Source organism: Drosophila eugracilis, unplaced genomic scaffold (genome assembly GCF_018153835.1).
Source record: "Drosophila eugracilis isolate 14026-0451.02 unplaced genomic scaffold, ASM1815383v1 contig_1135, whole genome shotgun sequence".
Taxonomy (NCBI): domain Eukaryota; kingdom Metazoa; phylum Arthropoda; class Insecta; order Diptera; family Drosophilidae; genus Drosophila; species Drosophila eugracilis.
Genome location: NW_024571914.1, coordinates 311,882 through 335,625, shown reverse-complemented (window position 1 = coordinate 335,625; position 23,744 = coordinate 311,882). Strand labels below are relative to the sequence as shown.

At 40.6% G+C, this 23,744-nt stretch overlaps 5 protein-coding genes across 5 annotated transcripts; 3 read left to right on the top strand and 2 right to left on the bottom strand.

The window, feature by feature from the left end:
• The first annotated feature begins 1,123 nt into the window (after nucleotides 1–1,123).
• Nucleotides 1,124–4,540, top strand: LOC108110262. The gene is made up of 3 exons (XM_017219250.2): nucleotides 1,124–1,943; nucleotides 1,999–2,287; nucleotides 2,408–4,540. The coding sequence occupies exons 1-3, from the start codon at nucleotides 1,258–1,260 to the stop codon at nucleotides 3,584–3,586; spliced, it is 2,154 nt and encodes a 717-aa protein (XP_017074739.2). The 5' UTR covers nucleotides 1,124–1,257; the 3' UTR covers nucleotides 3,587–4,540.
• A 1,072-nt stretch (nucleotides 4,541–5,612) lies between these two features.
• On the top strand, nucleotides 5,613–6,149 carry LOC108110158 (homeobox protein GHOX-7). Its single transcript, XM_017219080.2, has one exon. The coding sequence runs from the start codon at nucleotides 5,613–5,615 to the stop codon at nucleotides 6,147–6,149; it is 537 nt and encodes a 178-aa protein (XP_017074569.1).
• Nucleotides 6,150–11,930: 5,781 nt separating this feature from the next.
• Nucleotides 11,931–12,796, top strand: LOC108110247. The gene is given in 4 exon segments (XM_017219235.2): nucleotides 11,931–12,007; nucleotides 12,229–12,317; nucleotides 12,398–12,605; nucleotides 12,608–12,796. Coding segments are annotated over 3 exon segments (393 nt in total). The 5' UTR covers nucleotides 11,931–12,007; nucleotides 12,229–12,239; the 3' UTR covers nucleotides 12,715–12,796.
• Nucleotides 12,797–12,897: 101 nt separating this feature from the next.
• Nucleotides 12,898–16,717, bottom strand: LOC108110157 (ionotropic receptor 93a). Its single transcript, XM_041817770.1, has 11 exons — nucleotides 16,703–16,717; nucleotides 16,498–16,630; nucleotides 16,287–16,439; nucleotides 16,098–16,234; nucleotides 15,927–16,035; nucleotides 15,309–15,856; nucleotides 15,026–15,128; nucleotides 14,823–14,971; nucleotides 14,589–14,768; nucleotides 14,161–14,536; nucleotides 12,898–14,051 (listed from the first exon to the last, which is right to left on the bottom strand). Exons 1-11 carry the CDS (start codon nucleotides 16,715–16,717, stop codon nucleotides 13,324–13,326), a joined length of 2,631 nt encoding a protein of 876 aa, XP_041673704.1. The 3' UTR covers nucleotides 12,898–13,323.
• Nucleotides 16,718–16,851: 134 nt separating this feature from the next.
• On the bottom strand, nucleotides 16,852–23,487 carry LOC108110250 (glutamate receptor ionotropic, kainate 2). Its single transcript, XM_017219238.2, has 13 exons — nucleotides 23,155–23,487; nucleotides 22,703–22,858; nucleotides 20,730–20,824; nucleotides 20,550–20,639; nucleotides 20,306–20,463; nucleotides 19,370–20,045; nucleotides 19,137–19,306; nucleotides 18,817–19,077; nucleotides 18,629–18,760; nucleotides 18,377–18,575; nucleotides 18,202–18,313; nucleotides 18,029–18,148; nucleotides 16,852–17,968 (listed from the first exon to the last, which is right to left on the bottom strand). Exons 1-13 carry the CDS (start codon nucleotides 23,249–23,251, stop codon nucleotides 17,673–17,675), a joined length of 2,562 nt encoding a protein of 853 aa, XP_017074727.2. The 5' UTR covers nucleotides 23,252–23,487; the 3' UTR covers nucleotides 16,852–17,672.
• Nucleotides 23,488–23,744: the final 257 nt, after the last annotated feature.

The window sequence follows — 23,744 nt, the reverse complement described above, 5'->3', positions numbered from 1 at the left end:
TTTAATTACCTTGCAGGCCATATTGACTCAACGTTTGGCTCTTTTCGGAAGTTACTGAGAAAATTGACTACTTCGGGCACATGTTGAAATGCCTGGCAATTGCATTTCAAAAGAGAGTATCATCGATTGTACTCAAACGTGGTTTTTACTGAATCAAATGTTTTATTGTTTTTATTTAACTACACCGTTGATTACTTGGAATGAAACAAATTTCACGTTTTAAAAGCTGAATAGTTTTTGCATAACTCAAAGCAGATAAGAGTACTACAGTAAATGCTTTTTGAGTAAATTGCCTTAAAAAAATTTTTTAAAGGAAAAGCTGAATAGTTTTTGCATTACTCAAAGCAGATAAGAGTATTATAGTAAATGCTTTTTGAGTAAAATGCCTTCAGAAATGTTTACTAAGGGACTAACTAATATTTATTTTCTAAAAGACATGATAAAGCCCCACATTTTCAGCACCTTATAAATGTAGAAAAACTCTTTCCCCACTACCATCTATGTTATGCTATAATCTTTGATCCAAGGTAAGAATTATTGTGGCTAACAATGAGGCACGACCTCTACCAAAAAGCGTGAATTCGTTACGCTTATGTAAGCAATGTAGTAAAACACAAAAGTTTTAAAAATTCTAAAAACAGCAGCAAAGAATATTAAAATACGAGTTAATTGACTAAGGAAATAAAAAAAACTGAAAAAATATACTTTTAATAAAAGAAATCTAAACTGGGATCAACAACTTTGGGTCCCTCCAAAAAAAGCGGATTTAACCGGTAAACACGCAATGAAAAAAAAATATTTCATTCTGTCTATTTATTCACAGAACTACAGTAATTTATTTTATGTTTAAAGACCCAAAGTAACACTTCCCATAACCCATCCAATTTTATTTATAGATTTTTTAATAATGCTAGTATATGTGTATGACTCTTGGTAGCTAATATATTAAACGTTGGATGCCAAAATAGCAAACAAATAAAACAATATAAATAATAGCTGCAACCCCAAGATATCTCTATCGGGTGCTCACTGTTTGAACAATAGAACATCGCCAGCACGTCGAAGTACTGAAAGCTAGCGACAGCTATAATGGTATAGAATTAGTTGAGCATAAGATCGCGAACAGAGCGGATATATAGGGTCTGGTTTCTGTTATAATATGGGCATTTAGTTGATAACGCCGGGTAACAAATTGGAACAAGAAATTAATATCTATATGTATACATATATATAGAGGGAAAGTTAAATCTTGATAAAATGACGACAATTAAATATGAAGTAATTCCAACGGAAGAGGGACAATCCATCAAAAGGAAACCTTCAAAATGGTTTACAAAAATGGGCTTTTTAAGTGTTGTGCTCCTTATTCTTGCGTTATATACGCTGAGTGTAGCGACTTTAGCTAATCAATCCTGGAGTCCATGGGAGCGATCAATTGAAACAACTACGTACTCTGCAAGTGCATTGGATATAATATTTGAAATAGGTACTTTTAGTTCTACAGAAGTAAAAGATGATACTACAAAATCAAGTTTAAGTGCTGTGACAGAGACTGAGACAGAGAATGAAAGTTCTAGCCAGGAATCAATTGAGAAAAGTACAGAAGTCGATGCGATGGTTATTACAGACCCTAGCACTTCATCACATCTTTCTGAAGACTCAAGAACAGAGACTCTATATCCATTAGAAACCAATTCTGCAGTGAAATACTTCGTCAATAGTCCTCGGTGCCAAATGACACATCCTGATCCCTTTGCCAAAAACATCCTTAAGATCGATAGAAAACATCACTATATAGTGTGTGATAATAGCCCAGACATGATCACAGTGAACTTCAACGAAACGGACAGCACCAACAGGCTGCACAAGAATGAGAACAGCACCTGCTGCTACAGACAGATCGTTCGAGCAGGGGCTTCGAGGATGGCGGACAACCAGTACAAGTAAGTTCCAAGTTCAACTTGAAGAGATGGGCACTGAAGATGAATATTCCGGTAGACTTGGCCGGTGCGTGGAGTTCCAACAGGACTTTTTAGTCCCAACAGAGGTGAAAGCCATGATCACCCAGTGCCGACGGCCCCCTTTTGATAAGGTGTCCCAAAAGGACGCTTTCAGCTTTGTGCATCCCCGAAGGAATTCAACCAGTGATTCGAATTCGGAAAAAAGACCCAGTGTTTTGCTCTGGGGCATCGATTCCATCTCCCGGATGACCCTTGAGCGGACAATGCCCCGGATGTACGAGTACTTGCTCGGACAACATTGGTACGAGCTGCAGGGCTACAATAAGGTATTTTTGTTATGGAAATTGAGCATATAATATAAATGATTTTCTTAAAATCAAGGAGGACAATTCAAAGTTTAGAATAAATATCACCACTTATTTAAAATTCTTACCTTTCTACACTAGATGGGCGACAACACCTTTCCAAATCTGATGGCGGTTCTCACTGGTTTTAACAAATCCTCCGCATACGGACAGTGCCACCCTGATAAAGTGGGTGGCCTCGACGCCTGTCCTTTTATCTGGAAGGACTTCAAGGCCAAGGGTTACACAACAGCCTTCGCCGAGGACTGGAGTCAGTACTCCACCTTCGAATATTCAAAAAGAGGGTTCTTTCATATGCCGACGGACGTTTACGGCAGACCACTGATCCTGGCCGCAGAGAAGGAATTGAAGATAACGCATCATAGTAACATGCCCTACTGCCTAGGACGCAAGCCGTCTTCGGAGTATATATATGACCTGGGCGTTCAGTTTACCAGGATTAATCGGAACAGTACTTTCTTTGGCATGTTCTGGACGAACACATTTAGTCACAACGACTTCTCAATGCCCTCTGCCATGGATAATAAGATGGTGGAGTACATGCGGACTTTAGACAGAAATGGTGTTATGGATAACACCATCATAATCTTCTTTAGTGACCATGGAAGCAGATTTGGGCCATTGAGGAAATTGGATAGCGGTTTTGTGGAGGAACGACTGCCATTCATCTACATCCGCCTGCCGCGGTGGATTCGAGAGAAGTATCCAAAAATAGTGCGCAATTTGAAGGTAAACCGGAATCGACTCACTTCTCCATATGATATCCATGCCACATTAAGGCACATTCTGGAATTAAACACACTGCCGGAAGAGCTTCCTCGTCCCAACGGCTGTCCCACATGTCACAGCGTCTTTGAGGAGATACCATGGTCGCGAAATTGCTCCCAGGCAGGGATCGAGGAGCACTGGTGCGCCTGTGACAGCTTCTCCAATTTACCCAAATCGGGTCCCAGTGCCAGGAATATGTCTACTCAGATGGTGGAGGCCATAAACAAATTTGTGAGAAGTAAAAGAGGAGAAAAATGCCGTCAGCTTAAACTGGACCAAATAATCTCGGTGCAGCAAAGAAGTAACTCTAATCAATATCTCGTCCAATTAAGTGTGCAGCCTGGTAATGCCAAATTTGAGGCTACAGTGCAGTGGGATTCCAGTGCCCAAAATATCACCATTTGGGTGCCCAGCATCAGTCGCTTGGATGCTTACGCCGGAATGTCAGGCTGCTCGTCGGTTGCGGAGACCAAAAAGTTCTGCATCTGCTGAGTTCTAGGTCCAAACTCTGGACAACCGCAAGACCGCACAAAAAAGGACTCGTTTCCCTAATCTGCCCGATCTTGGAAGCCTTTGTTCTTGGATGTTATGGAATTCTATCTCTAGGGTTGATCTCTTGGGTTGATAGATAGTTGCCAACAACTGTTTTGGCAAACGTAATTGCGGCCTAGCGATTGTGCGAATGGAAAATTAGTTGACAATTACATGACAATTGGCAGATACTCGGGTAATTGCCTTGTGATTAGGCAGAGATACAGGCTCAAATTAACTTTAATCTGTGGACTCTCTTAGCCAGTTTAAGCAGGATTTTAAGGAAAAAGGATATATCTAGCGTGTGTTTTCTAACATTTAGAGTACACTTGAGTATTGAAGATGGGTAATATTATTCCTCAGATGTACAAATTCTCACTCATTAAGATTTCTAAGATTAAGAAAAAAGGGAATTTTGTAAATAAATCTAAGTGCAAAACTTTTATATATAAGTAAAATTTTTAAGTTGGACATATATAATTTCCTTTTTCTTGATCAAAGATAGAAATGCCAGTTACCGGGAATTCTTAATATCGCCAACATTTTTAATCAGACCCTTTTCTAGAAATCCAATAGCCACTTCTTATCAACTTTTTTGAGATGATAATAGAAAGAAAGACATACGATTCTTAGAAAACGATAATAGCACAACATAAATGGATCAATCAGTTCATATTGATTGTTGTTATAGTATTGATAAAAAAGTGTCAGGTCTTAAACTTTTTTTAGTAATGTAATTATTATAGTAATGTTATTATAAATATCCACTGTTACTTTTGTATTAAAGCTGTCGGCGAATAAAATTATCTACAAACTTCAAAATAAACCCATTAAGCTAATTGCTAATTGTTAAATTCAAGTACACACCAAAAATAAACTGGTTGAAATATTACGAAGCTTGCCACTCTCTAGAAATTAGATGGTATTGTATTATGTACTTCGTGTGTGCTGGCTATCCAATGGGTATTTTCAATTAACATTGTAATTGATACTTTGAGAGTACAACGCGGCATGCCGCAAAGCTGGTTTTGCAAAGGCAACTGTTATGAAAACAAATTTACGAATCAATCAAAACATACGCGCATCAAGATATATCAGGCTCAACTTGTTTTCCCATCGAAAGGGATGGAATGGTATGGGATCTGATAGGATGGAAAGGATCGAGAGAAAACATGGCAGACGATGATTTTATTTAATGGCCAAGGGAGGGAACCACCCTTTAGGCAGGCAATAATAACCACAACAAATAAAAAAAACTATCAAATTCGTTTTAGGCTAATTTATAATTCACCGAATATTTAATATTCTTTATTTCTAAATTTATAACTATGTGACTCTTTATTGCTAAAGGTAATTAAGATTATTAAAGATATTCGTTCATGTCAATGAAAACTGTACGATTGTTTTTTTTTTACCAAAAATGCTCAGGTAATTAATTTATGTTTAAACTCTTAACTCTCGAAATGGACTTCCTAATAAGTAATATGATTAAATAAAGGATATTTAGAAAATGAAATAATTCATTTAGTTAGAAATACCAAATTGCTTTTAATCTAATTTCAAAGAGTTTCTAATAACCCTGAAAAGGGCTGCATTACCTTCAAGTCGGGGTAGGGTATAGCAATATTAGCATTAAACAGTAGCTAAATCACAGCGAAAATTTAATAGGGAGTCAGAGAGGCATTTGAACTCGTGTACTTTATTGCCTTCGTGGGCCAAATCTCGTCCGCTGATAAGGGTTATATAATTGAGCCGAAGGATTTCTACCTGGTCGGAGTTGGGAAACGCCTATTAAACGGCTCGCTGCTTCCGAATGAGATTTGTATTGGGCCAGGCCAATCTCATCGTCCTGCCAGACAGGGATGGTCATATTATCAGTGCGGAATACAAATGGCGGCGAAAGGAGGTCCTTGGATAAATAGCTCGAGGATGCGCAGATAACTCAACAGTAGCACTTTGACAACCGTAGCGAAAGGATCGCCTAAGGATGAGTGATTTCAGCATCGAGTATATTTTGAACCGCGCCGGTGAAAGATATGTGGGCACCAATGCATCTTTGGGTGTCCTACAACGAGTTCGTGCCAGCCTGCCATTTCATCCGTACGCCCAGCCATCATATTCCATTGTAAAGGAGCCACAGGATTCTCCTCCAGCTTCGGTGGAGGCTCAAATTCCAGTCTACGATTGGTTGCAGTATACCCGCTACCATCCGCCCAAGTTGCCAAGGCCCCAAAGGCAAAGTGCACCCGCCAAAAGGACACCAGGTCGTCTGCCCCGCATCCCATTTACTCCCCATCAGCTACAGGCCCTGGAAGGTGCCTACAAGGAGTCCAACTACCTTAGTGCCGAGGATGCCAACAAGCTGGCCGTATCCCTGGAGCTGACCAACACGAGGGTTAAGATTTGGTTCCAAAATCGAAGAGCACGCGAAAGAAGGGAGAAACGCGAAAAGGATGAGAGCTGCGACTCCACCTTATCATCGAATGCCTCCAGTCCGGAACCAGAAATGATCGTTGTGGCATAAGTTGGAGAGGAATCCATGATATTCCTTTCCGCCATGGCTGTTACTGGTTAACTTATTCCAAATTAGTGGCTTTTTGTATATACATTTTGATATTTATACCCGTTACTCGTAGAGTAAAAGGGTATACTAGATTCGTTGAAAAGTATGTAACAGATAGAAGGAAGCTTTTGCGACCCTATAAAGTATATATATTCTTGATCAGGATCAATAGCGAAGTCGATTGAGCCATGTCCGTCTGTCCGTCCGTCCGTCCGTCCGTCCGTCCGTCCGTCCGTCCGTCCGTCCGTCCGTCCGTCCGTCCGTCCGTATGAACGCTGAGATCTCAGGAACTATAGTAGATACAAAGTTGAGATTAAGCATGAAGATTCTTGAGGTTCCGGGACAGCGCAAGTTTATTACAGCATCCTGCCACGCCCACTCTAACGCCCACAAATCGCAAAAAACTAAAATTGCTGAAATCTCAGGAACTATTGCAGTTAGAAAGTTGAAATTCAGAAAGTATAATCTTTAGATGACAGCGCATCTTATAGTAGTACTACTATCCGGCCGCACCCACCCATACGCCCACAAGGCTCAAAGGACGGTTTTCGGATTTTCTAGAAAAGCTGATATCTCGGTAACTATAAGTGATAGAAAGTCTGGATTAAGCATGTAGGTTTCTATGATGCTCCCAATGCGAATCGTTTTTTTCCGATCAAGCCACACCCACTCTAACGCCCACAAAACCCGAAAAACCAAAAATGCAAAAATCTCGAAAACTATAAGAGCTACACAATTTTGCTAAGAAACACACATTAAGGGGATGCCTCTGCAACTTGCCACAAAGTTGCATTCGGCCACGCCCACTCTAACGCCCACAAACCGCGGTAAACTGTGGCGTCTATAATATTATTATGAATGCCTTCGTTTGACCTTGTATAACTTATTTCTGTTAATATCTATCGATTTACCAAAGATTTTTCAAATCGGAATATTATTTCGCTATTTATGAAGAAATTAAGGTTATAAGGCCTCACATGGGCAGTGACGTCACTATAAGCATACTCAACATACTTCCTCTGACAATAGGTGGCGCCTTGTGAATTTCCACTAGCAAAATAATATTTTAAAATTTTGTAAAACAGTAACGGGTATCTTATAGTCGCGGCACTCGACTATAGCGTTTCCTCTTGTTTTAAGTTAATATAAGTAAAATATTATACCCAGAATAAAACATTGACAATATTAATTTTATTAAATCTAAAATATTTTTGATTTATTTGGTGACCTGTGGTTATGGTGTGTGAGAAATAACAGTTAAATAAAGAAATAATTAAATAAATACAATTTATAAAATGTTCAATAAATAAATGTTGACTTGAAAAAATTTAGTTGGTTTTTTTTGTGACAATTTAATATCTTAATAAAAACTGTTTAATGTTGAAAGATCGTATTGATGAGTTCTGGTCAACTTAAAATTAAATTTATCCCAGAAGTTATCAAGTGTAACATACGAGGTGTGTTCAAAAAGTAAGGTGACTTTTCAAATTTCGCGGGCAACATATTTTCGATTATCGTTTTTTTTGTTTTGTTATATTGGTACACTCTTCCCTAACATCTGTACCAAGTTTCAATGGAACATCCTCTTTTGTTTGGTTGTGAGAGGCGTAAAGTTACAAGTTGTTTTGCGAGCTCGGCGATTTTTTGCTTTTTTCGGTCTTGGCTCGTCTGGGCTCTTCCATTGGGACGATTGGGCTTTGGTTTCGATATCATAACCATATACCCATGATTCGTCACCAGTTATGACCCTTTTGAGTAAATCTGGGTCGTCGTTGACGTCATTCAACAGCTCTTGAGCGATGCTCATGCGACGGTTCTTTTGCTCAAAATTCAGCAATTTCGGAACAAACTTCGCTGACACACGACTCATACCCAAAACGTTTGAAAAAATTTCATGGCACGAGCCAAGCGATATACCGACATCTTCAGCAACTTCTCTGATAGTGATTCGACGATTTTCCAAAACAATTTTCGTCACTGCTTGAACGTTTTCATCAGTTGTTGACGTGCTTGGGCGTCCAGAGCGAGGCTGGTCATTGGCATCTTCCCGGCCATCTTGGAAGAGTTTGTACCACTTGTACACATTTTTATACCCGTTACTCGTAGAGTAAAAGGGTATACTAGATTCGTTGAAAAGTATGTAACAGATAGAAGGAAGCTTTTTGCGACCCTATAAAAGTATATATATTCTTGATCAGGATCAATTGCGAAGTCGATTGGAGCCATGTCCGTCTGTCCGTCCGTCCGTCCGTCCGTCCGTCCGTCCGTCCGTCCGTCCGTCCGTCCGTCCGTCCGTCCGTATGAACGCTGAGATCTCAGGAACTATAGCAGATAAAAAGCTGAGATTAAGCATGAAGATTCTTGAGGTCCCGGGACAGCGCAAGTTTATTACAGCATCCTGCCACGCCCACTCTAACGCCCACAAATCGCAAAAAACTAAAATTGCTGAAATCTCAGGAACTATTGTAGATAGAAAGTTGAAATTCAGAAAGTATAATCTTTAGATGACAGCGCATCTTATAGTGCTACTACTATCCGGCCACACCCACCCATACGCCCACAAGGCTCAAAAGACGGTTTTCGGATTTTCTAGAAAAGCTGATATCTCGGTAACTATAAGAGATAGAAAGTTCGGATCAAGCATGTATGTTTCTATGATGCTCCCAATGCGAATTGTTTTTTTCCGTTCACGCCACGCCCACTCTAACGCCCACAAAACCCGAAAAACCAAAAATGCTAAAATCTCGAAAACTATAAAAGCTACACAATTTTGCTTAGGAACACGTATTTAGGAGATGCCTCTGCAACTTGCCACGAAGTTGCATCCGGCCACGCCCACTCTAACGCCCACAAACCGCGGAAAACTGTGGAGTCTATAATATTATTATGAATGCCTTCGTTTGACCTTGTGTAACTTATTTCTGTTAATATCTATCGATTTACAAAAGATTTTTCAAATCGGAACATTATTTCGCTATTTATGAAGAAATTAAGGTTATAAGGCTCCACATGGGCAGAGACGTCACTATAAGCATACTCAACATACTTCCTCTGACAATAGGTGGCGCCTTGTGAATTTCCACTAGCAAAATTAATATTTTAAAATTGTGTAAAACAGTAACGGGTATCTTATAGTCGCGGCACTCGACTATAGCGTTTCCTCTTGTTTTTACTCAGAACAGTTTCACCGTATGCCACTGTCAACATTTCAAGTGTTTCAGAGCACTTAATTTTATTTTTTACACAAAATTTGATGCAAATCCTTTGATCCATATTTTTCGATAGCAAAAAATCGCCGAGCTCGCAAAACAACTTGTAACTTTACGCCTCTCACAACCAAACAAAAGAGGATGTTCCATTGAAACTTGGTACAGATGTTAGGGAAGAGTGTACCAATATAACAAAACAAAAAAAACGATAATCGAAAATATGTTGCCCGCGAAATTTGAAAAGTCACCTTACTTTTTGAACACACCTCGTATTATGTGGTTAGAAAGAAGAAGAAGAATTGTAAACTTCACCTTTATTTTATTTATTTTTAATCTATTTTTTGTAATGTTTTTCTTAACTGTTAAAAGGTTTGGTTAGTTAAACTGATTATTAGAGCTATAAAAACTTGATTGCATTTAATACCCAAAAAAAGTTCTACAATAATTCGTGAAGCTCATTTTAATATGTTAATAAAATTTGGAAATTAACTTATTTGTTTGGTTTTTTGTGGAGAAAAATCCTATTATTTTATATATTATTTTGATGGATTTATAACATACTATTTACCAGAATCTTAATGATATTACTTAGTTTATGTTCTTATGTTCTTCACATTATAAAACTTGTAAGAGCTATAAAGATTTTATTTTATTGCTTGGAAAAATAAAAAAATTGTATTATTCAAAATTGAAATATAAATATTATAAAACACTACTTCATATGCATATCACCTGATGCAAATTGAATATAGATTGAGTAATTTAATATTTCATTGCGGAAACTGGTTGACTTCGCTGTTTTTGCTTCCCATGGCAAGATTGCACTCGCATAATGGGATCAAAGGCAGCCGACCCCTAAGATATGATAACATGTTTGGATTTGTGGTCGAAATTCGTACCCTTATGGGAAAATATTCACAAAAAGGTGAATGAAAATAAGAAAATTCGCGTGCCGGAAAAACAGCAAACGGCGAAAGGAAGACAAAGGGCAGGCTAAGCCGATTTTGCAATTGTTGCCGTTGTTTTTATGGTCAAGAGTAATTTGTTTTTCCGCTGCCTTTGTTGGCAAACATGCTAAAATATCAGATTACAAAGCGGCAGTTCCTCCAAAACAACAGTTGGGGGAAATGATTGCGGATGCGTTTTCCAAGTCCTGATTCTGCCACAAGGTCTGGCAAATGAGTTTACGCAAATCCAGGAGGATGTCTGCCCCTAATCCCAAACTAATCCGATCATATGAGTAATCGATAGCTAGGATATCGAGACCGAAGTGGACAACAGGATGAGAGGATCGCATGGGCCATTTAGCTATCTTAAATGAACATCGAAAGGTGTTTTTTTAAAAGGGTTGAGATTCATATTAAATGTCGCATCTGGTATTGGAATTTTAGATCGTACATATATATCCATTTATCATAGCTAGAACCATGCTTAAAACTTTTCTAGAAGACCCTTGGGATAATTTTCATAATGTCCATACCATCGAAGGACCCTAGACATTTTAAGCCACACTCATTAGACGCAGATAATTCGTGCAAATTTGTCAAATCGGCTTATGATTTGCATTCTATGACGGAATGTTTATGTTACTAATCTAGTCCTGTTTGACAAACAATGCCGCAATATTTATTCTAATGGCGTAGAATAACACACAGCCCATAGTCCCGGAGTATTCTTCCTTCTGTCCTCTCGGAGGATCAAACAAAGGACAAGCGCAGGCGCATGCGCATTTAGATTCTGTAAATGTTGCATTCGGATTCCATAGGAGAGGTCCACAAAAACTGGGTCAAGACGGGCGCGGGCGGACTAGTGGCATACTTAACGTAATTCCCATTTTTGCGTAGATTGAGGTAAGCGGGGTGTCTGGGCTTAGCAGGGCGTCAGCCAGACTGTCCTTTTACGAACCTTTGTGTATGAAGAAGAAGATGGTTTAACATTGTCTATTCAATGAAAATAAGACAGGCTTTATTCGTGTAATATTGCAAGGAACGACTAGAAATGTATTTGTGTATGAATAATAAATTAATCAACTTATGTATATATTATACTTTGTCAAGATAAAAAATAAAAATAATCATATAATAATTATAATCTTGTTATATTCGTGTTTCAAGTATTATAAAAGATACGTAATATACATTTTTTTAAAATAGTTTTTAATATCTAGTTTATAAGCTCTTTAAAGATCTCAGATATGACTGGCGTTCCGTAAACTATAAAAATGTGCTCGCATTTTTTGACATGTAATTATAAAGTTTGTTACTCATGGCCGATTAATTTCCAAATTATTAGTGGATATAGTCATAGCATTTTCTCAAATTAAAAAAAAAAACTTAAATATTTAATATATATTTATAAAGTAACGTCACAGCTTGATTTTGAATCCATCTGTCAGTTGAAAAAATACTAGAAATTCAAAACTGGTCACACTTTTTTATAATAAATCGGCAACTAACCTTGCTCTCTTTTAACGACAACGTTGCCAGAAAATTATTTAAAATACACTAACGCCTGACCAGCTATCGATATTTTTAAAACATGAAAATCGATAGGCCCATCGATATTTCTGCGCCATCTTTCTTTTTCGTGATCCGCACGCCAAGTCAAAAGGTAACCGAGTGATTTCTGTTAAAATATAATATAAAATAACCAAAATAAAACCAATAAACCCTTGAAATGTGTGTGCGAGCAATGGCTAAGACGGCGGGGCATAACGTGTCGTACGCAAAACGAGTGAAAAAGCCAAAAAATAGAGTTCAAATAAGCACACGTGTTCCCATCGTAAGCCAATATGAAAACTAATGAATACACGGGGCATGGTTATTTTGCAGAGCGAATCAACATGCAGCTGTTTGTCCGTGGACTAGAGACCATTGAGGCCCTGGAGGTTTCCCAGGATGCCACCATTGCCGGAGTCAAGGTGAGTCCTAAAAATAAATACACTTGTAAACAGGAGCGTTCCTAACCTAATTGTTTGCTCTCCATCTATCCGCCATGTAGAACCAACTGGCCCAGATCCATGGATTCAACGCCGAGGAATTCAGCCTGGATTGCGAGGGCACCACTTTGGCCAACGAGACCCCCGTGACCGCTCTCAGCTCATTCGAGCTGGACCTTAACATTCCCATGCTGGGAGGTAAGGTTCACGGATCTCTGGCTCGTGCCGGTAAGGTCAAGGGCCAGACCCCCAAGGTTGAGAAGCAGGAGAAGAAAAGAAGAAGACCGGACGCGCCAAGCGCAGGATCCAGTACAACCGCCGGTTCGTCAACTTTGTCCAGGGCTTCGGTCGCCGTCGTGGACCCAACGCCAACTCCTAGAGAGTTTTGGATGAACAAAAGTCTACCTTTAACTCCAGATTTGATATGATGTTCATAAAGTAATTTCAAACCTTTAAACAAACCCCTAATGTTCAACATTTCAAGTGGTCAGTTGGTGAATCCGCGTAAACACTTAATATTTGCTACTAGTGGATTAGTTTGCCTGCCTATATATATATATAGTTTGAGTAAGAACTAAAGTGAATCCCGGAAAAGTCTATGGATCAATAGTTAGTTATATTTTAATAGTTTGACTTACTAAAAAGTATTACTTAGAAGATTGTCTTCAAATATTTGAAAACCTGTTGATTACTTTGCGGGCCTGTCGGACCTGTCCGGATTGAGTTTGATCTAGTGTTCAATGCGAAATATTTAGACCTATATTAACGTAAGGTTACACAAGTTTAAACAAGTAGTTTGGCAATATAAATCTATTAGGTGTTTCATAGCTATATTAAATGTTTATTTCAAATTTGTAGGAAACCATTCGATTGAAATAAGTTTATTTTAAATACTGCAAAAGGGAAGCTACTGCAAAGTAGCTATATTCTTTGAGCTCATCAACTCCACACTACAGCAACTGCTTTAAACATTTTCAAGGGTGAATTGTCAGTTGGTAAATTTCCGTCGTTTTCGATTGGCTCTAAAACGGCGGAACCAGAACTCGAAGCAACCCATTATAAATGCTGCAGTGAAGCCGAGTAACAGGACCAAGAAGCATCCTTGCATGTCGTCCATGTTCACTTTGTGGTTGGTAACCTGTCGCTGGGCACCTTTCCCGCTGCACTTGTTCGTACTGGGCAGGTTCATCTGGTGCCAGCGTTCGATGAAGCCCATACGAAACATGCTGTTGATGTGACGATTCACCAAGTGCAGATACGCGCTCTCAGCCGGCACAATCATTGCAATCTGCTCATCTACAAAGCTCTCCTTGCCCAAAGCGAAATAACACTCCTTGTCCCGTTCGAAGTGTTTCTGCACAATCAGTTGTAAATTGATCCGCCAGTCAATGTTGATGCGTTGGCCTCGTTTTACTGCCTCGATGTCCTCTTCCTGGCCAGTTCCGTATATCCGGGCTCGGGTCATGAATTGCTTAAAGTCCTCTCTGGTCGTTGCCTGCACATAGCGCTCGAAGAAGGTACCATTACGTAGGCCATACTCTGATATATCCTTGTGACGCTCCAGCTGGTTGAGGTAGTCCACACCGGGTTGGAACTTTGGGAACGTGAGGAAAGCTACCAGGTTGCCGCAGTACGTGGTCACCAGCACAATTACTACGAGCCACCAGAAGCCCACCACCAGCCGGCCACTGTCTGCTGTTGGCAAGTACATGCCTCCTGCAAATGGGGAAAGATGTGTTGGAGGAGCGTATAATCTTTTACATTTCATTACAGATTATCTCCTTATGAAGAATATGCAAGTTACAACCATTTAAGAAACACTTACCTTGTTGCAACAAAGCGCCAAATATGTACCAAAAACAGCTTTTCATTGTGGACAGGCCTCTGATTCGCATCTCCTTTAGAGGAGCAAGTCGATTGATGGCGTACAGCATAGGAGCAGTCAGCAAGATGATGCCCATCAGGCAAAGCCAAGTTTCCAAGGTGAAGGGAGCCGTGAAGAGATAAATGCGGGATACTTCATCCGGCCTACGAGTGATAAAGGAATACTTCTGCACGCTGATAGGTAGGGTGTAGTTGAACGGCTTCTGGTCGGGATCCTCCACGGTGGCTGCCACAGCAGCAATAAAGAACTGATTACCTTGTACCATCTCCACCACCCGGTAGGGTATCTGAAAAGTCATTGAGCCCGCCAGTTCATCCTGTGGAAAATAGGGTAAGGATGGAATTTATTTTAGGTATGACAATGCTCACGCTTTCATTGGTATTTGTTGATGAGCTAAGTGAATAGTCTTCCTTGTACGTGGAGGCTTCATGAAGGTAGTAACTGAAATTCAGGGCTCGACTGAGCTCCTTAATGATCTCCATTACTATGCCCGAATGTTTTACGATGACGCCATGGCTGTTTTTGGTAAGGATTTGCCAGGGTGGATTCTACGAGCAATTCGAACCAATAATAATAATTATATTCCTGGCTCAAAGACTCACATGTATGGTAACAATGTCCATGGTGATGTTGCGAAAATGGTGCTCAATGTGGGGAAATGCCAGTTCCTGACAGACGAATCCTAGTAAGGGACTCCAGTAGCCAATGTTGATAAATTCAAAGTTTCGGTTCTTGGCATCACGGGTGGGAGCTTTAGGTATTAAAACATTGACCGAGAGATGTAAATAAGAAAGGCTGGTCTAACCTGTCCGAAACTTGCGATTCTCCTGACTTTTGCCCCAAGTAATGGCCGTCTCTACACGCCATCTTGCGCAGCTAGAGCATCTGGCGTTCGCCTTCAGGTAGTCCTGGTAAAAATGTATCAGTGGATGTTTTAAAATGATTTGCAATATATTTTTTTGTTAGTTTGAAGTTGAAAGATCGGATACAGAAAACATTTCATTTAAATTACTTAATGGGTCATTTTTAAAAATAACTTTTTATTCATTATTTTTTTGAGGCTTACCCACCGCAGTTTAAGTACATACCTTCATATACTCGAGGATCTCAGCTTGCTTCTCATGCTTGGTAAATCGAATGGACTCCCACTCCTCATCTGAGATCTCACCGTATATGGACTCCTCCTCGATGGTCATCTTGGAAATAGAGGTCACCAGAGCGAGACTTACCTCCGAGATAGTGCAGTTCAGAGTGTCCTGGCAGTCAGGCAGGGTTTCATTAAGGGCAAAGGCTATGTTGGCTCCTTCGTCCAAATTCATGGTCACCGTGCCGGCGTCGAAATCCCGTCTAACCTTGTCTAATACAAAGAACATCCACTGGTTTCCCACATGAAACATGTTAAGGGTCTCAGCTATTTCGATAATGTCCTCGTGGAAGGCGGATACTACTAGAAACTGCTGACTCATCTCTTCGTGTTTGGTAGGAGCGAATTGGGCCAGAGCTTGACGCAGTGCAGCTCGCTTCTGTTGGCCCCTTAGAGTATCATTGATTTTGTAGAGGATCAGAGAGATTGGAGTGATGTGGTTGGTGGTACTTTCGTGTACAATTGATTTCACCAGTACCGAATTTTCATCCACTGTTGCATACAGAGATGGAAACGGGAAATTTGCATCAATAAGACTAATTTAAATTCAAGATTTACCCACATATGGTTTGATCAACAAAGACCACAGCTGTCTTCCAGTTGAGAATCTGCTGGACCTTAGCATCCAGAATAACTTGAGGAAACTCATCGCCGTGTTCAACGATGGGAATCTATATAGTATATAGAGGTCCCTTCAAGCTAGGATCTATTTAGAATCGAAAGAGTTCCTTACCATAAGAGCACGATTCAAAGGCAGTCGAGGACAGTCGGAATCTGTGATGGCGATCAATAGAATCGAATTTTCCTGTGTGTTCTTGTAAAAGTTCCAAGTATTTTCGCAATCCGTAACCGTAATTGCGGCCAAAAAATCTGCAGCATTTTAGATGAATGTCAAACCTTAATAGGAAAAACCAAATCTTACCCTTTTTCAAACGCACCGAGCTCCAGGTGTAATATTTGACATTAATACCGCCGTTCTTCAGATTCTCCCTTATAATATCGCTAAGGATTTTCTCAAAATGGGACATTATGTTCTGACCATGCATGGTCATGTACTCGTGATCTACCACAACGGCTGTATATCCAAGAAATTTGTATTTTTTGGGACAAATCCTTTAAGATCCTTAACTCACCCAGCGAAGCATTGGCACTTAGAAAGGAGGAAAAGTCATTGGCATCGACTGGGACCGAGATAAAGAGCTGCAGTCCCAGAAGTAGCAGAAGACCAGCCGATGACCGCATATTGCCAGGATTTCTAAACCACGACTGAGGAAACAAAACGCATCAGGGTAACGAAGTAACCTCGCTGATAAAACCATAGACCCAATTAAAACCAACCCACTGACTGACCATTGAGCGTGTGCAGGAGCCATGAAAAATTGATTGGGGAGAAAGTGGAAAGGCCTGGTGATTGACGGTTTGCGGTTAGGCGTCGATAGCCACATCTAATGTCAAATCGGACGCAGGTGTTCATCGAAGGATATCAATTTTTGTTAACTTGTTTTATTTAATTGTAAGTATTTTATGAAATTGTTTGTCAGAATTGCCTGTATGAGCGGTAATTACATTTTACAATCTTATATCTTAGAGGGGCGGGGGACTGACAGAAGTTCTTGTGGGAAGAGGGAGAAAGTTGGATTAATATGTTTAAGCTAAGAATTACAACTCACTTAGGTTAGATCTACTGGCTAGTTCTGTGGAAAATATCCTTTTCGATTGTGTAAATTGTGTCCGGCATCTTAGGGTTAAGAATTCGCTGATCTTGTCTTCTGGGTAATATGCATGTCTATATATAATTTAGCTACAATTACGTCTATAGGTCAATTCCCAAAAATGCTTTCAAATATAAATGCAATACGATTTCGATTTGTTGCAATTGGTTGTGGTTCCTTTAGTGTATAGTTTTATGTATATGATTATTACGAGTAAGTTGCGAAAGGGAGTATAACCTGTATAAATATATAATATATATATATATATATGTATATGCACCAGTGGTACATATGTCTTTCATATGTAGCTTGAATCAATATAAATATCTGGTTCCACGTCGTCTCCAAACTGGTGCAAACTTTCATTGGTGGCTCCGCTTCCCTTAACTCTACGAAATTCCTGGTCATTGAATCCAAAAATCTAGAGTATCCGGTAAAGACTACGGTTGATTGGGTTGTCGAAAATTGCCTATTTCGTCTATTGCTCTTTATATATACTCTACCGGATTGCACATTCCCACTTCTACTAGCATTTTTGATTACTCTCCCGAGACCCATGTCGCCTAGACCCATTCGTCCCGGGTTTACGACTTTTCTCATTCGTTCAGTATTGCACTCAGGCGCTCCTCCACGGCGACCTTGCGTGACTTCCACACGAATTCACAGACGGCAATGACGCAGGCCACGCCCATGCCGCCCATTAGGACCACAAAGACGCCACCGACATTGGCCAGTCCCAGTTCATTGGCCGCCGAAGAGGATTTAGAGGTCTCCACACGGCACTTGCCACCGCCGCGTTTCTCCTTCCACCATTTCGTTTTCAGGATATGCAGTTTGCCTTCCTCTTGAAGCTTAAGTATTACACTGTTGATGGCCGTGCGATAGGGTGAATCTATGAAAGGAATTGATCAGCAGTTAGTAATGAATAACCTTAAGTTTTTAATAATCTTACTGGGTGGTGTGGCTATGCCATAGCTCTTAGTGTCCAGCATTCCACCCACTTGCGTCAGCTCGCAATTGCGTTCGGTTACATACTCAATGGAGGTGGACTCCATTAGAAAGGCATAGGATCCTAAAGATACAAATTTGTTACCATTCCTTCAGTTTAGAGATCATCTTATTTACCTTTTCCCTTGGCGACCCTCTCCACACCTTCGCCATTGCTGGCTGTGAAGACTGAAGGACGGGCTGATTCCATGAAGGACCACATGCGCTGATATGTGGAGATCTTAGAGTCCTGAAAGAAATATATAAGAAGTTCTTTATTTATCTATTATTTATCATAATTTTTCAGACTCACCCTGAAGAAAGCAGCCGTACTGCCACCCTTCAAAGCGCCATATTTTATTCTCGTTTGCTTGGCCAAATCCTCGGCACTTTCGATGGGGGAATCCATACGCTCGACTGTCAAAAAGGCAGCCAAATTGGCAGTGTATGAGGAAATCATGATCAGGGTGAAGAACCACCAAATCCCAGCCACCATCCGTGTGGATAAAGCCCTGTAATTTTCAGCGTTAAAACAACCAGTAAAAACCTTAGTTTTAAAAAATACTTTGGCAAAAAGTCACAGCCCTGCTGCATCAGCGATCCAATGGCAAACCACATGCAGTTCAGTAGAGTGAACTGACTCTCCACCTTCTCGCCATGAGCATCCGTATAGGCTGGCCATTCATAAGGAGTGAATCTAAGTAAAAAAAATGATTAGATCAGATAAACATAACTGCTGTATATAAAACCAACTTGGCTAAGATAAAGAGCAGCACGGAGACCCCTAAGTAGGCAGTGGCCATGTAGATCCACACATCCAAAGACAATGGGGACAGGAAGGAGAACAAATTGGGTGGCTGTTTGATGGGCTTTCGGTACAATATCGACACTCCCAGATTCATAAAGGGTGTGGTGAAGTCCACCGCCTGCTCTCGTTCAAAGGTGATGGTGAGATCTGCAATGGCTAAATCGGCTCGCTGCTCCAGCAACTCCCTAATCATGCCGTTCCATTCCCTGAAAGGTAAGTTGAAATATTTTTAAATAAATTTAAACTAAATAAATCTTGTACTAACCCCGTTAATTTATTGAGACTTCCGTAGCTACCATCTGGTACTAGTTGAATTTTATAGTTAAAACCCAGCGACTTTGAGATCTCATGGATCAGATCCACCGCGTAGCCTTCAAACTGATCATTTCCACTCAAGGGAATGGCTGATTCCTTTCGCATGCAGTAGGGATTACTCTACAGAAAGATAAGCAAAAGTTAGTCAGATATTTAAATTAATATATTAGAGATTTTCTTCACCAATATGGTAGTGACCACCAGTGTCTTGTTCTTCAGGTTGGCCTCGATCTCCTGCTGCTTTTGGCTAAAGGTGCGCGTAAAGTTGATGCCATCGGGCAGCGTGGAGTTCCACGTGCCGATCTTCCGGATACCCGCTGGAGTCAGTTCTACAATGTCTAACATAAAGTCGGTCCGGAAACCCTGATGATCAAACTTAATCACATTGGTCAAGCCCTTCATTTCGACGATCTTCATGTAGTTGATCAGACTGAACCCGTGTTGCCAAGTGCTCTGGCCATCGCAACTTATTGGATGAATATCGATCTGCTGAGAAGTGTCCAGGTCGTGCAGTGCCTTGGCGAATAGATGCACTGCATCATACATTAAAGCAGTTTCCGAGCGTACGGTGGTCAGGTTGGCAGATCGCAGCATACCCTTCTCATCGATACTCCACTGGCGAACCACATCCGATACAATCTTCTCGTTGATAAGCCGAAATCCTGTGATGTTCGTGCCACCGTATCGGAACTCATCCAGATTCACCGTATGCAGGTCCAGTGAGGTCACCAGGTAGCTGTGATAGTCACTCATCATGCCAATCTGCTGAGCCTGCTTCAACACCTCGTGGATCCTCTCCGTGGAGCAGTCCAGCACGATGTGAGCCTCTGCCGAGTTCTTGATTTGCTTCAGGAGGGGCCTAAAATATTTAGTAATGAAATATTAGTTCAGTTTTTTATAATATACTCGAAAATCTAATTTATCAATCAAGTATTTGAATAAATCATCAGGCAGATTGTTAGCCAATTTGTTTGATCAAAAATTATGTTATGTCACGGTGTGAAACGAACTCAAATAATTCCAAAAAAAATGTCAAAAGATCATAATCAGTTAAACGAAAATAGGTTGCATATGTAGGCCAACGTAACAGAATTGGTGGAGACGATTGGCTAGGCTTACCGGTAATCCCCGCTGTCACTGAGCTGGCGCACAGTAATGGGAAATGGCGTCATCCCGTGTGCCTTGAGGAGCTCCTGCAGCCGCACGATGCCGTCATTGTTCTCGTAGATAATGGTGAAAGTCTTCCAGCCCCAATGTCGCACGATATCCACGTAAGCCTAAAAACAAGCGAAAACATCAACAATGCAAGTCGTGAGGTGGGTCGGGATTGGGGGATTGGGAGATTGCAGTGTCACCTTCCTACCTTGGAGAGCGTATTAGGGTGCGGATAAAGATTCACCAGGCAGCTTTCGCGTCTCAGCCGGTAGTCCCAGCGATTCTCCAAGTGGGGAATCTGAAATGAGCTTGTGTGTGTTAGTCAAAGGGTTTTATGGGCGAGCCTAACTGAGACATATCAAGCCATCCCACTTGTTAGCCCACTCACCTCCATGTTGTCGCAAATGCTCTGCACATGGCTAGCGGTGTGCGAGGATTGCGGCCCAAAAATTGCTGCAACGCCGATGTTCAGTAAGCCACAAACTGTAAGACAAACAATGCAATTGAGGTTTATGTTCAAGTTATTTGTTGCTCTTTGACGAACTTAGTTTGCCGCCCCAACCAATATGTATTTTATAAAATCAAACCCAACCGCTGTAAAATATCTGCGGAGTTTCCCCAGGTTTTTCGAGCAAGGAGCAACTTCTGACATTCTTGCCTTATGGCAAATTGAGTGAAACACAAATCCCAAAGAGCTTAAAAGTCGCAAATTGATTTTCAAGTAACGTGCTGTGTACCCATTCTCATTCCCAATCACAGTCCCTGTAACAATCTCAGTTCCAATCCCAATCCCAATCCAATCTGCTTGTGAGGGAAGATAATCTGGGGCTGCGACTTGAAAGGCTCAAAAAGTAAAAACGAGCCCAAGTAGCGCAGTAATGTGCTTGGCTTTTGGCTCAGTAATGTTCAGTTAGCCTCTTTCGCATATTTAAAATGCACTTCAGTATGACATAATTTCGTTTAGCCCGTTTGGCCTTTCCTTTTAGACTTTCCCCGTGTCCCCCACCCTCTCTACCCGCAGGAAGGATTTTCCCCCGCCTGTCAGTCAGCATCCTTTCGGGCTCATCAAACGCGCTAAGCACGTGTAAGTGCATGTGCACCTGCACTTCGATGTCCTGGCTCTGTGATGCGGTTAACCTGCTCTCAGGACTCTGTGGGTGGCTGTTGTCCTGTCCACCTCGTTGCCTCGTTACTATCGTGCTGAAGTGTGGTTTACTCTTTTGGCCAAGGTATTTTCTCTTTGCTTTTTTTCTGTGCTTGGGCCAACTTCGGCATCATTTGTGTCTCATTTATCACAGGATATTCGACAGTTGGCTCACGTTCCTTTGCCCGGTTTACGATTCATCTTCAGCTTTTAACGATTATCAAGTGCCATGGAAGTTTCACCTGCTGCCTGCAATAAACTGCAAGCTGAAGACTGGACTGGCTTACGTACCGGGATATTTATCTGGTTATTTTTCTGAGAACCTGATATTTTCATATTAACTGATTTTTGTTCTTGCTACTATATGAAAAATGTAAGCCCTTTACTTTGATGTATTAAGAACCTAACTTTATATCATGTTTTAATTAATACTATTTAATATAATGAACTGCAGAAAAAACTTTAGTAATAAAGTAAAATTATTTATTTTATGATTATTATTTTGTTTTTTTTTTTATTTCTGGAGGCCATCAGGGCGCTCATTTTTGGCAGAAAAAAAACCTTCTGATAGTTTAAATATAGTTTCACAAGAAACCATAATTAACCTTTTCCAATTTGTCGTTAGAATCAACCTAAATATTTAAATATTTTAATTAGATCATTTAATCTCCATTCGTAGGCCCTAGAAGCTGGTACTCTTTAAGTAGTCCATTAGATTAAGTATTGTATACTAGATTTAATTTTGTTAAATAAAAAAATATAACATTTCCAATATTAGAAAACTGTTTTAGAGTGCCTAATACTTTCCTCTAATTTAAAATAGTTCATTTATTTTAGTTTATATGACTAACAAGTTCCATTTTCCATCTAAAAATTTAACAATTTTTCTATAAAAAGCATAACAAATGCTGCCAAATCGAATTTTTTGCGAGTTAGGAACATAAAAAGGTTTTAAATCTCCCTGGCAGCAATTAGCATAACATAAATCAGATGCACAGGAAAACAAAGGGGTAAATCAAGTGCAAAGCTAAAACAAAAACAAAGAGATGTCAATTTAGGGATGACAAGTGAACTCAAAGTGGAACCATGAGAGAAGTTGTATGTATGTTCAAATCAAATATGCAGGTAAAAGCATCAGGTGAAGGTGAAGGCAACTGGGTAAAAGGTGACAGATGGAATGTGGGAAATCAGGCCAAGTCAACACTACCCGTACTCACCCCTTTTTCCGGCATGGAAGCTGTCGAACGGAGAGATGCGCTCGATTTGGGCTACCAGCTTGGAGCGCGGCAGGATAGAGCGGTCTGCATTGATGCGGTCCACTGCCTGACGGAAGGCCAGTTCCTGGTGGTCGTCGGAGGGATGGAAGAGCCCACCTGCGGTGACAAATTACAGGCGGTGTGTTTTTCAATGTACGATAAGCAAATGAATCAAATGTTTTTCTTTAACTCCCGCAGTGTTCAAATAAAAACAAACAATCGAAACGCACACACTGACACCCGCTTGTATCAGATACACGAACTCACTCAGAGACACAGAGGCGCTCTTGATTATGACGTGTAAAAAATCGATACGTAAGCAAGATGCTGCCTAAATTTTGTTTTCATCTGGATTCTGCCGGAACCACTCAAGTTTCCGGCTTATATCTTTCGGACTTCTATAATTTACTCACCAATCTTGATGATATCGGGCAGGGAATGAGCGTCTCGGCAGTTGAAAATTAATTGCAGCAGTAGAAAAGGCAGGAACAAAACTCCTCTTGACCGCATCTTGAAATCGCTTGCAATGGCAGTTTCCGGTTTCAGATGATTGCCTCACTTGTTATATCAATCACTTGTCACTTGCCAGAATTCCGTATCTAATAGATTCTTAACATTTTCACTTGGCGGCTAAATCCGCTGTATTTTTATTATTTCCTTAGGGTTTATGTTTAGATATTTTGTTTGGAAATTCCGCTCATCCGCTTTCTGTGAGGATGTGACATCCACTAAACTGCGAGTGTTTGATTTGCCTTCTTTTATCCTGTTGCGGAATTGGCCGACGAGGTGGGATATTTGTGGTTCATTGTGGGGTGGGCCAGCATCCAAAAGCCGGCTGACAGTTCCTACAGCTGCGCAATGGATGCTGTGAGAGCAAAGCCTAAGGGTTGCCCCCCCTTTCGGGAGATGAGCTTTCCATCCTGAAGGTCGTTGGTGGGAAAACATGGTAATGTGCTGTGAGTTCAACTGCTTTTTGGGTTTTATAAGCTTTTCGATTAAGTGG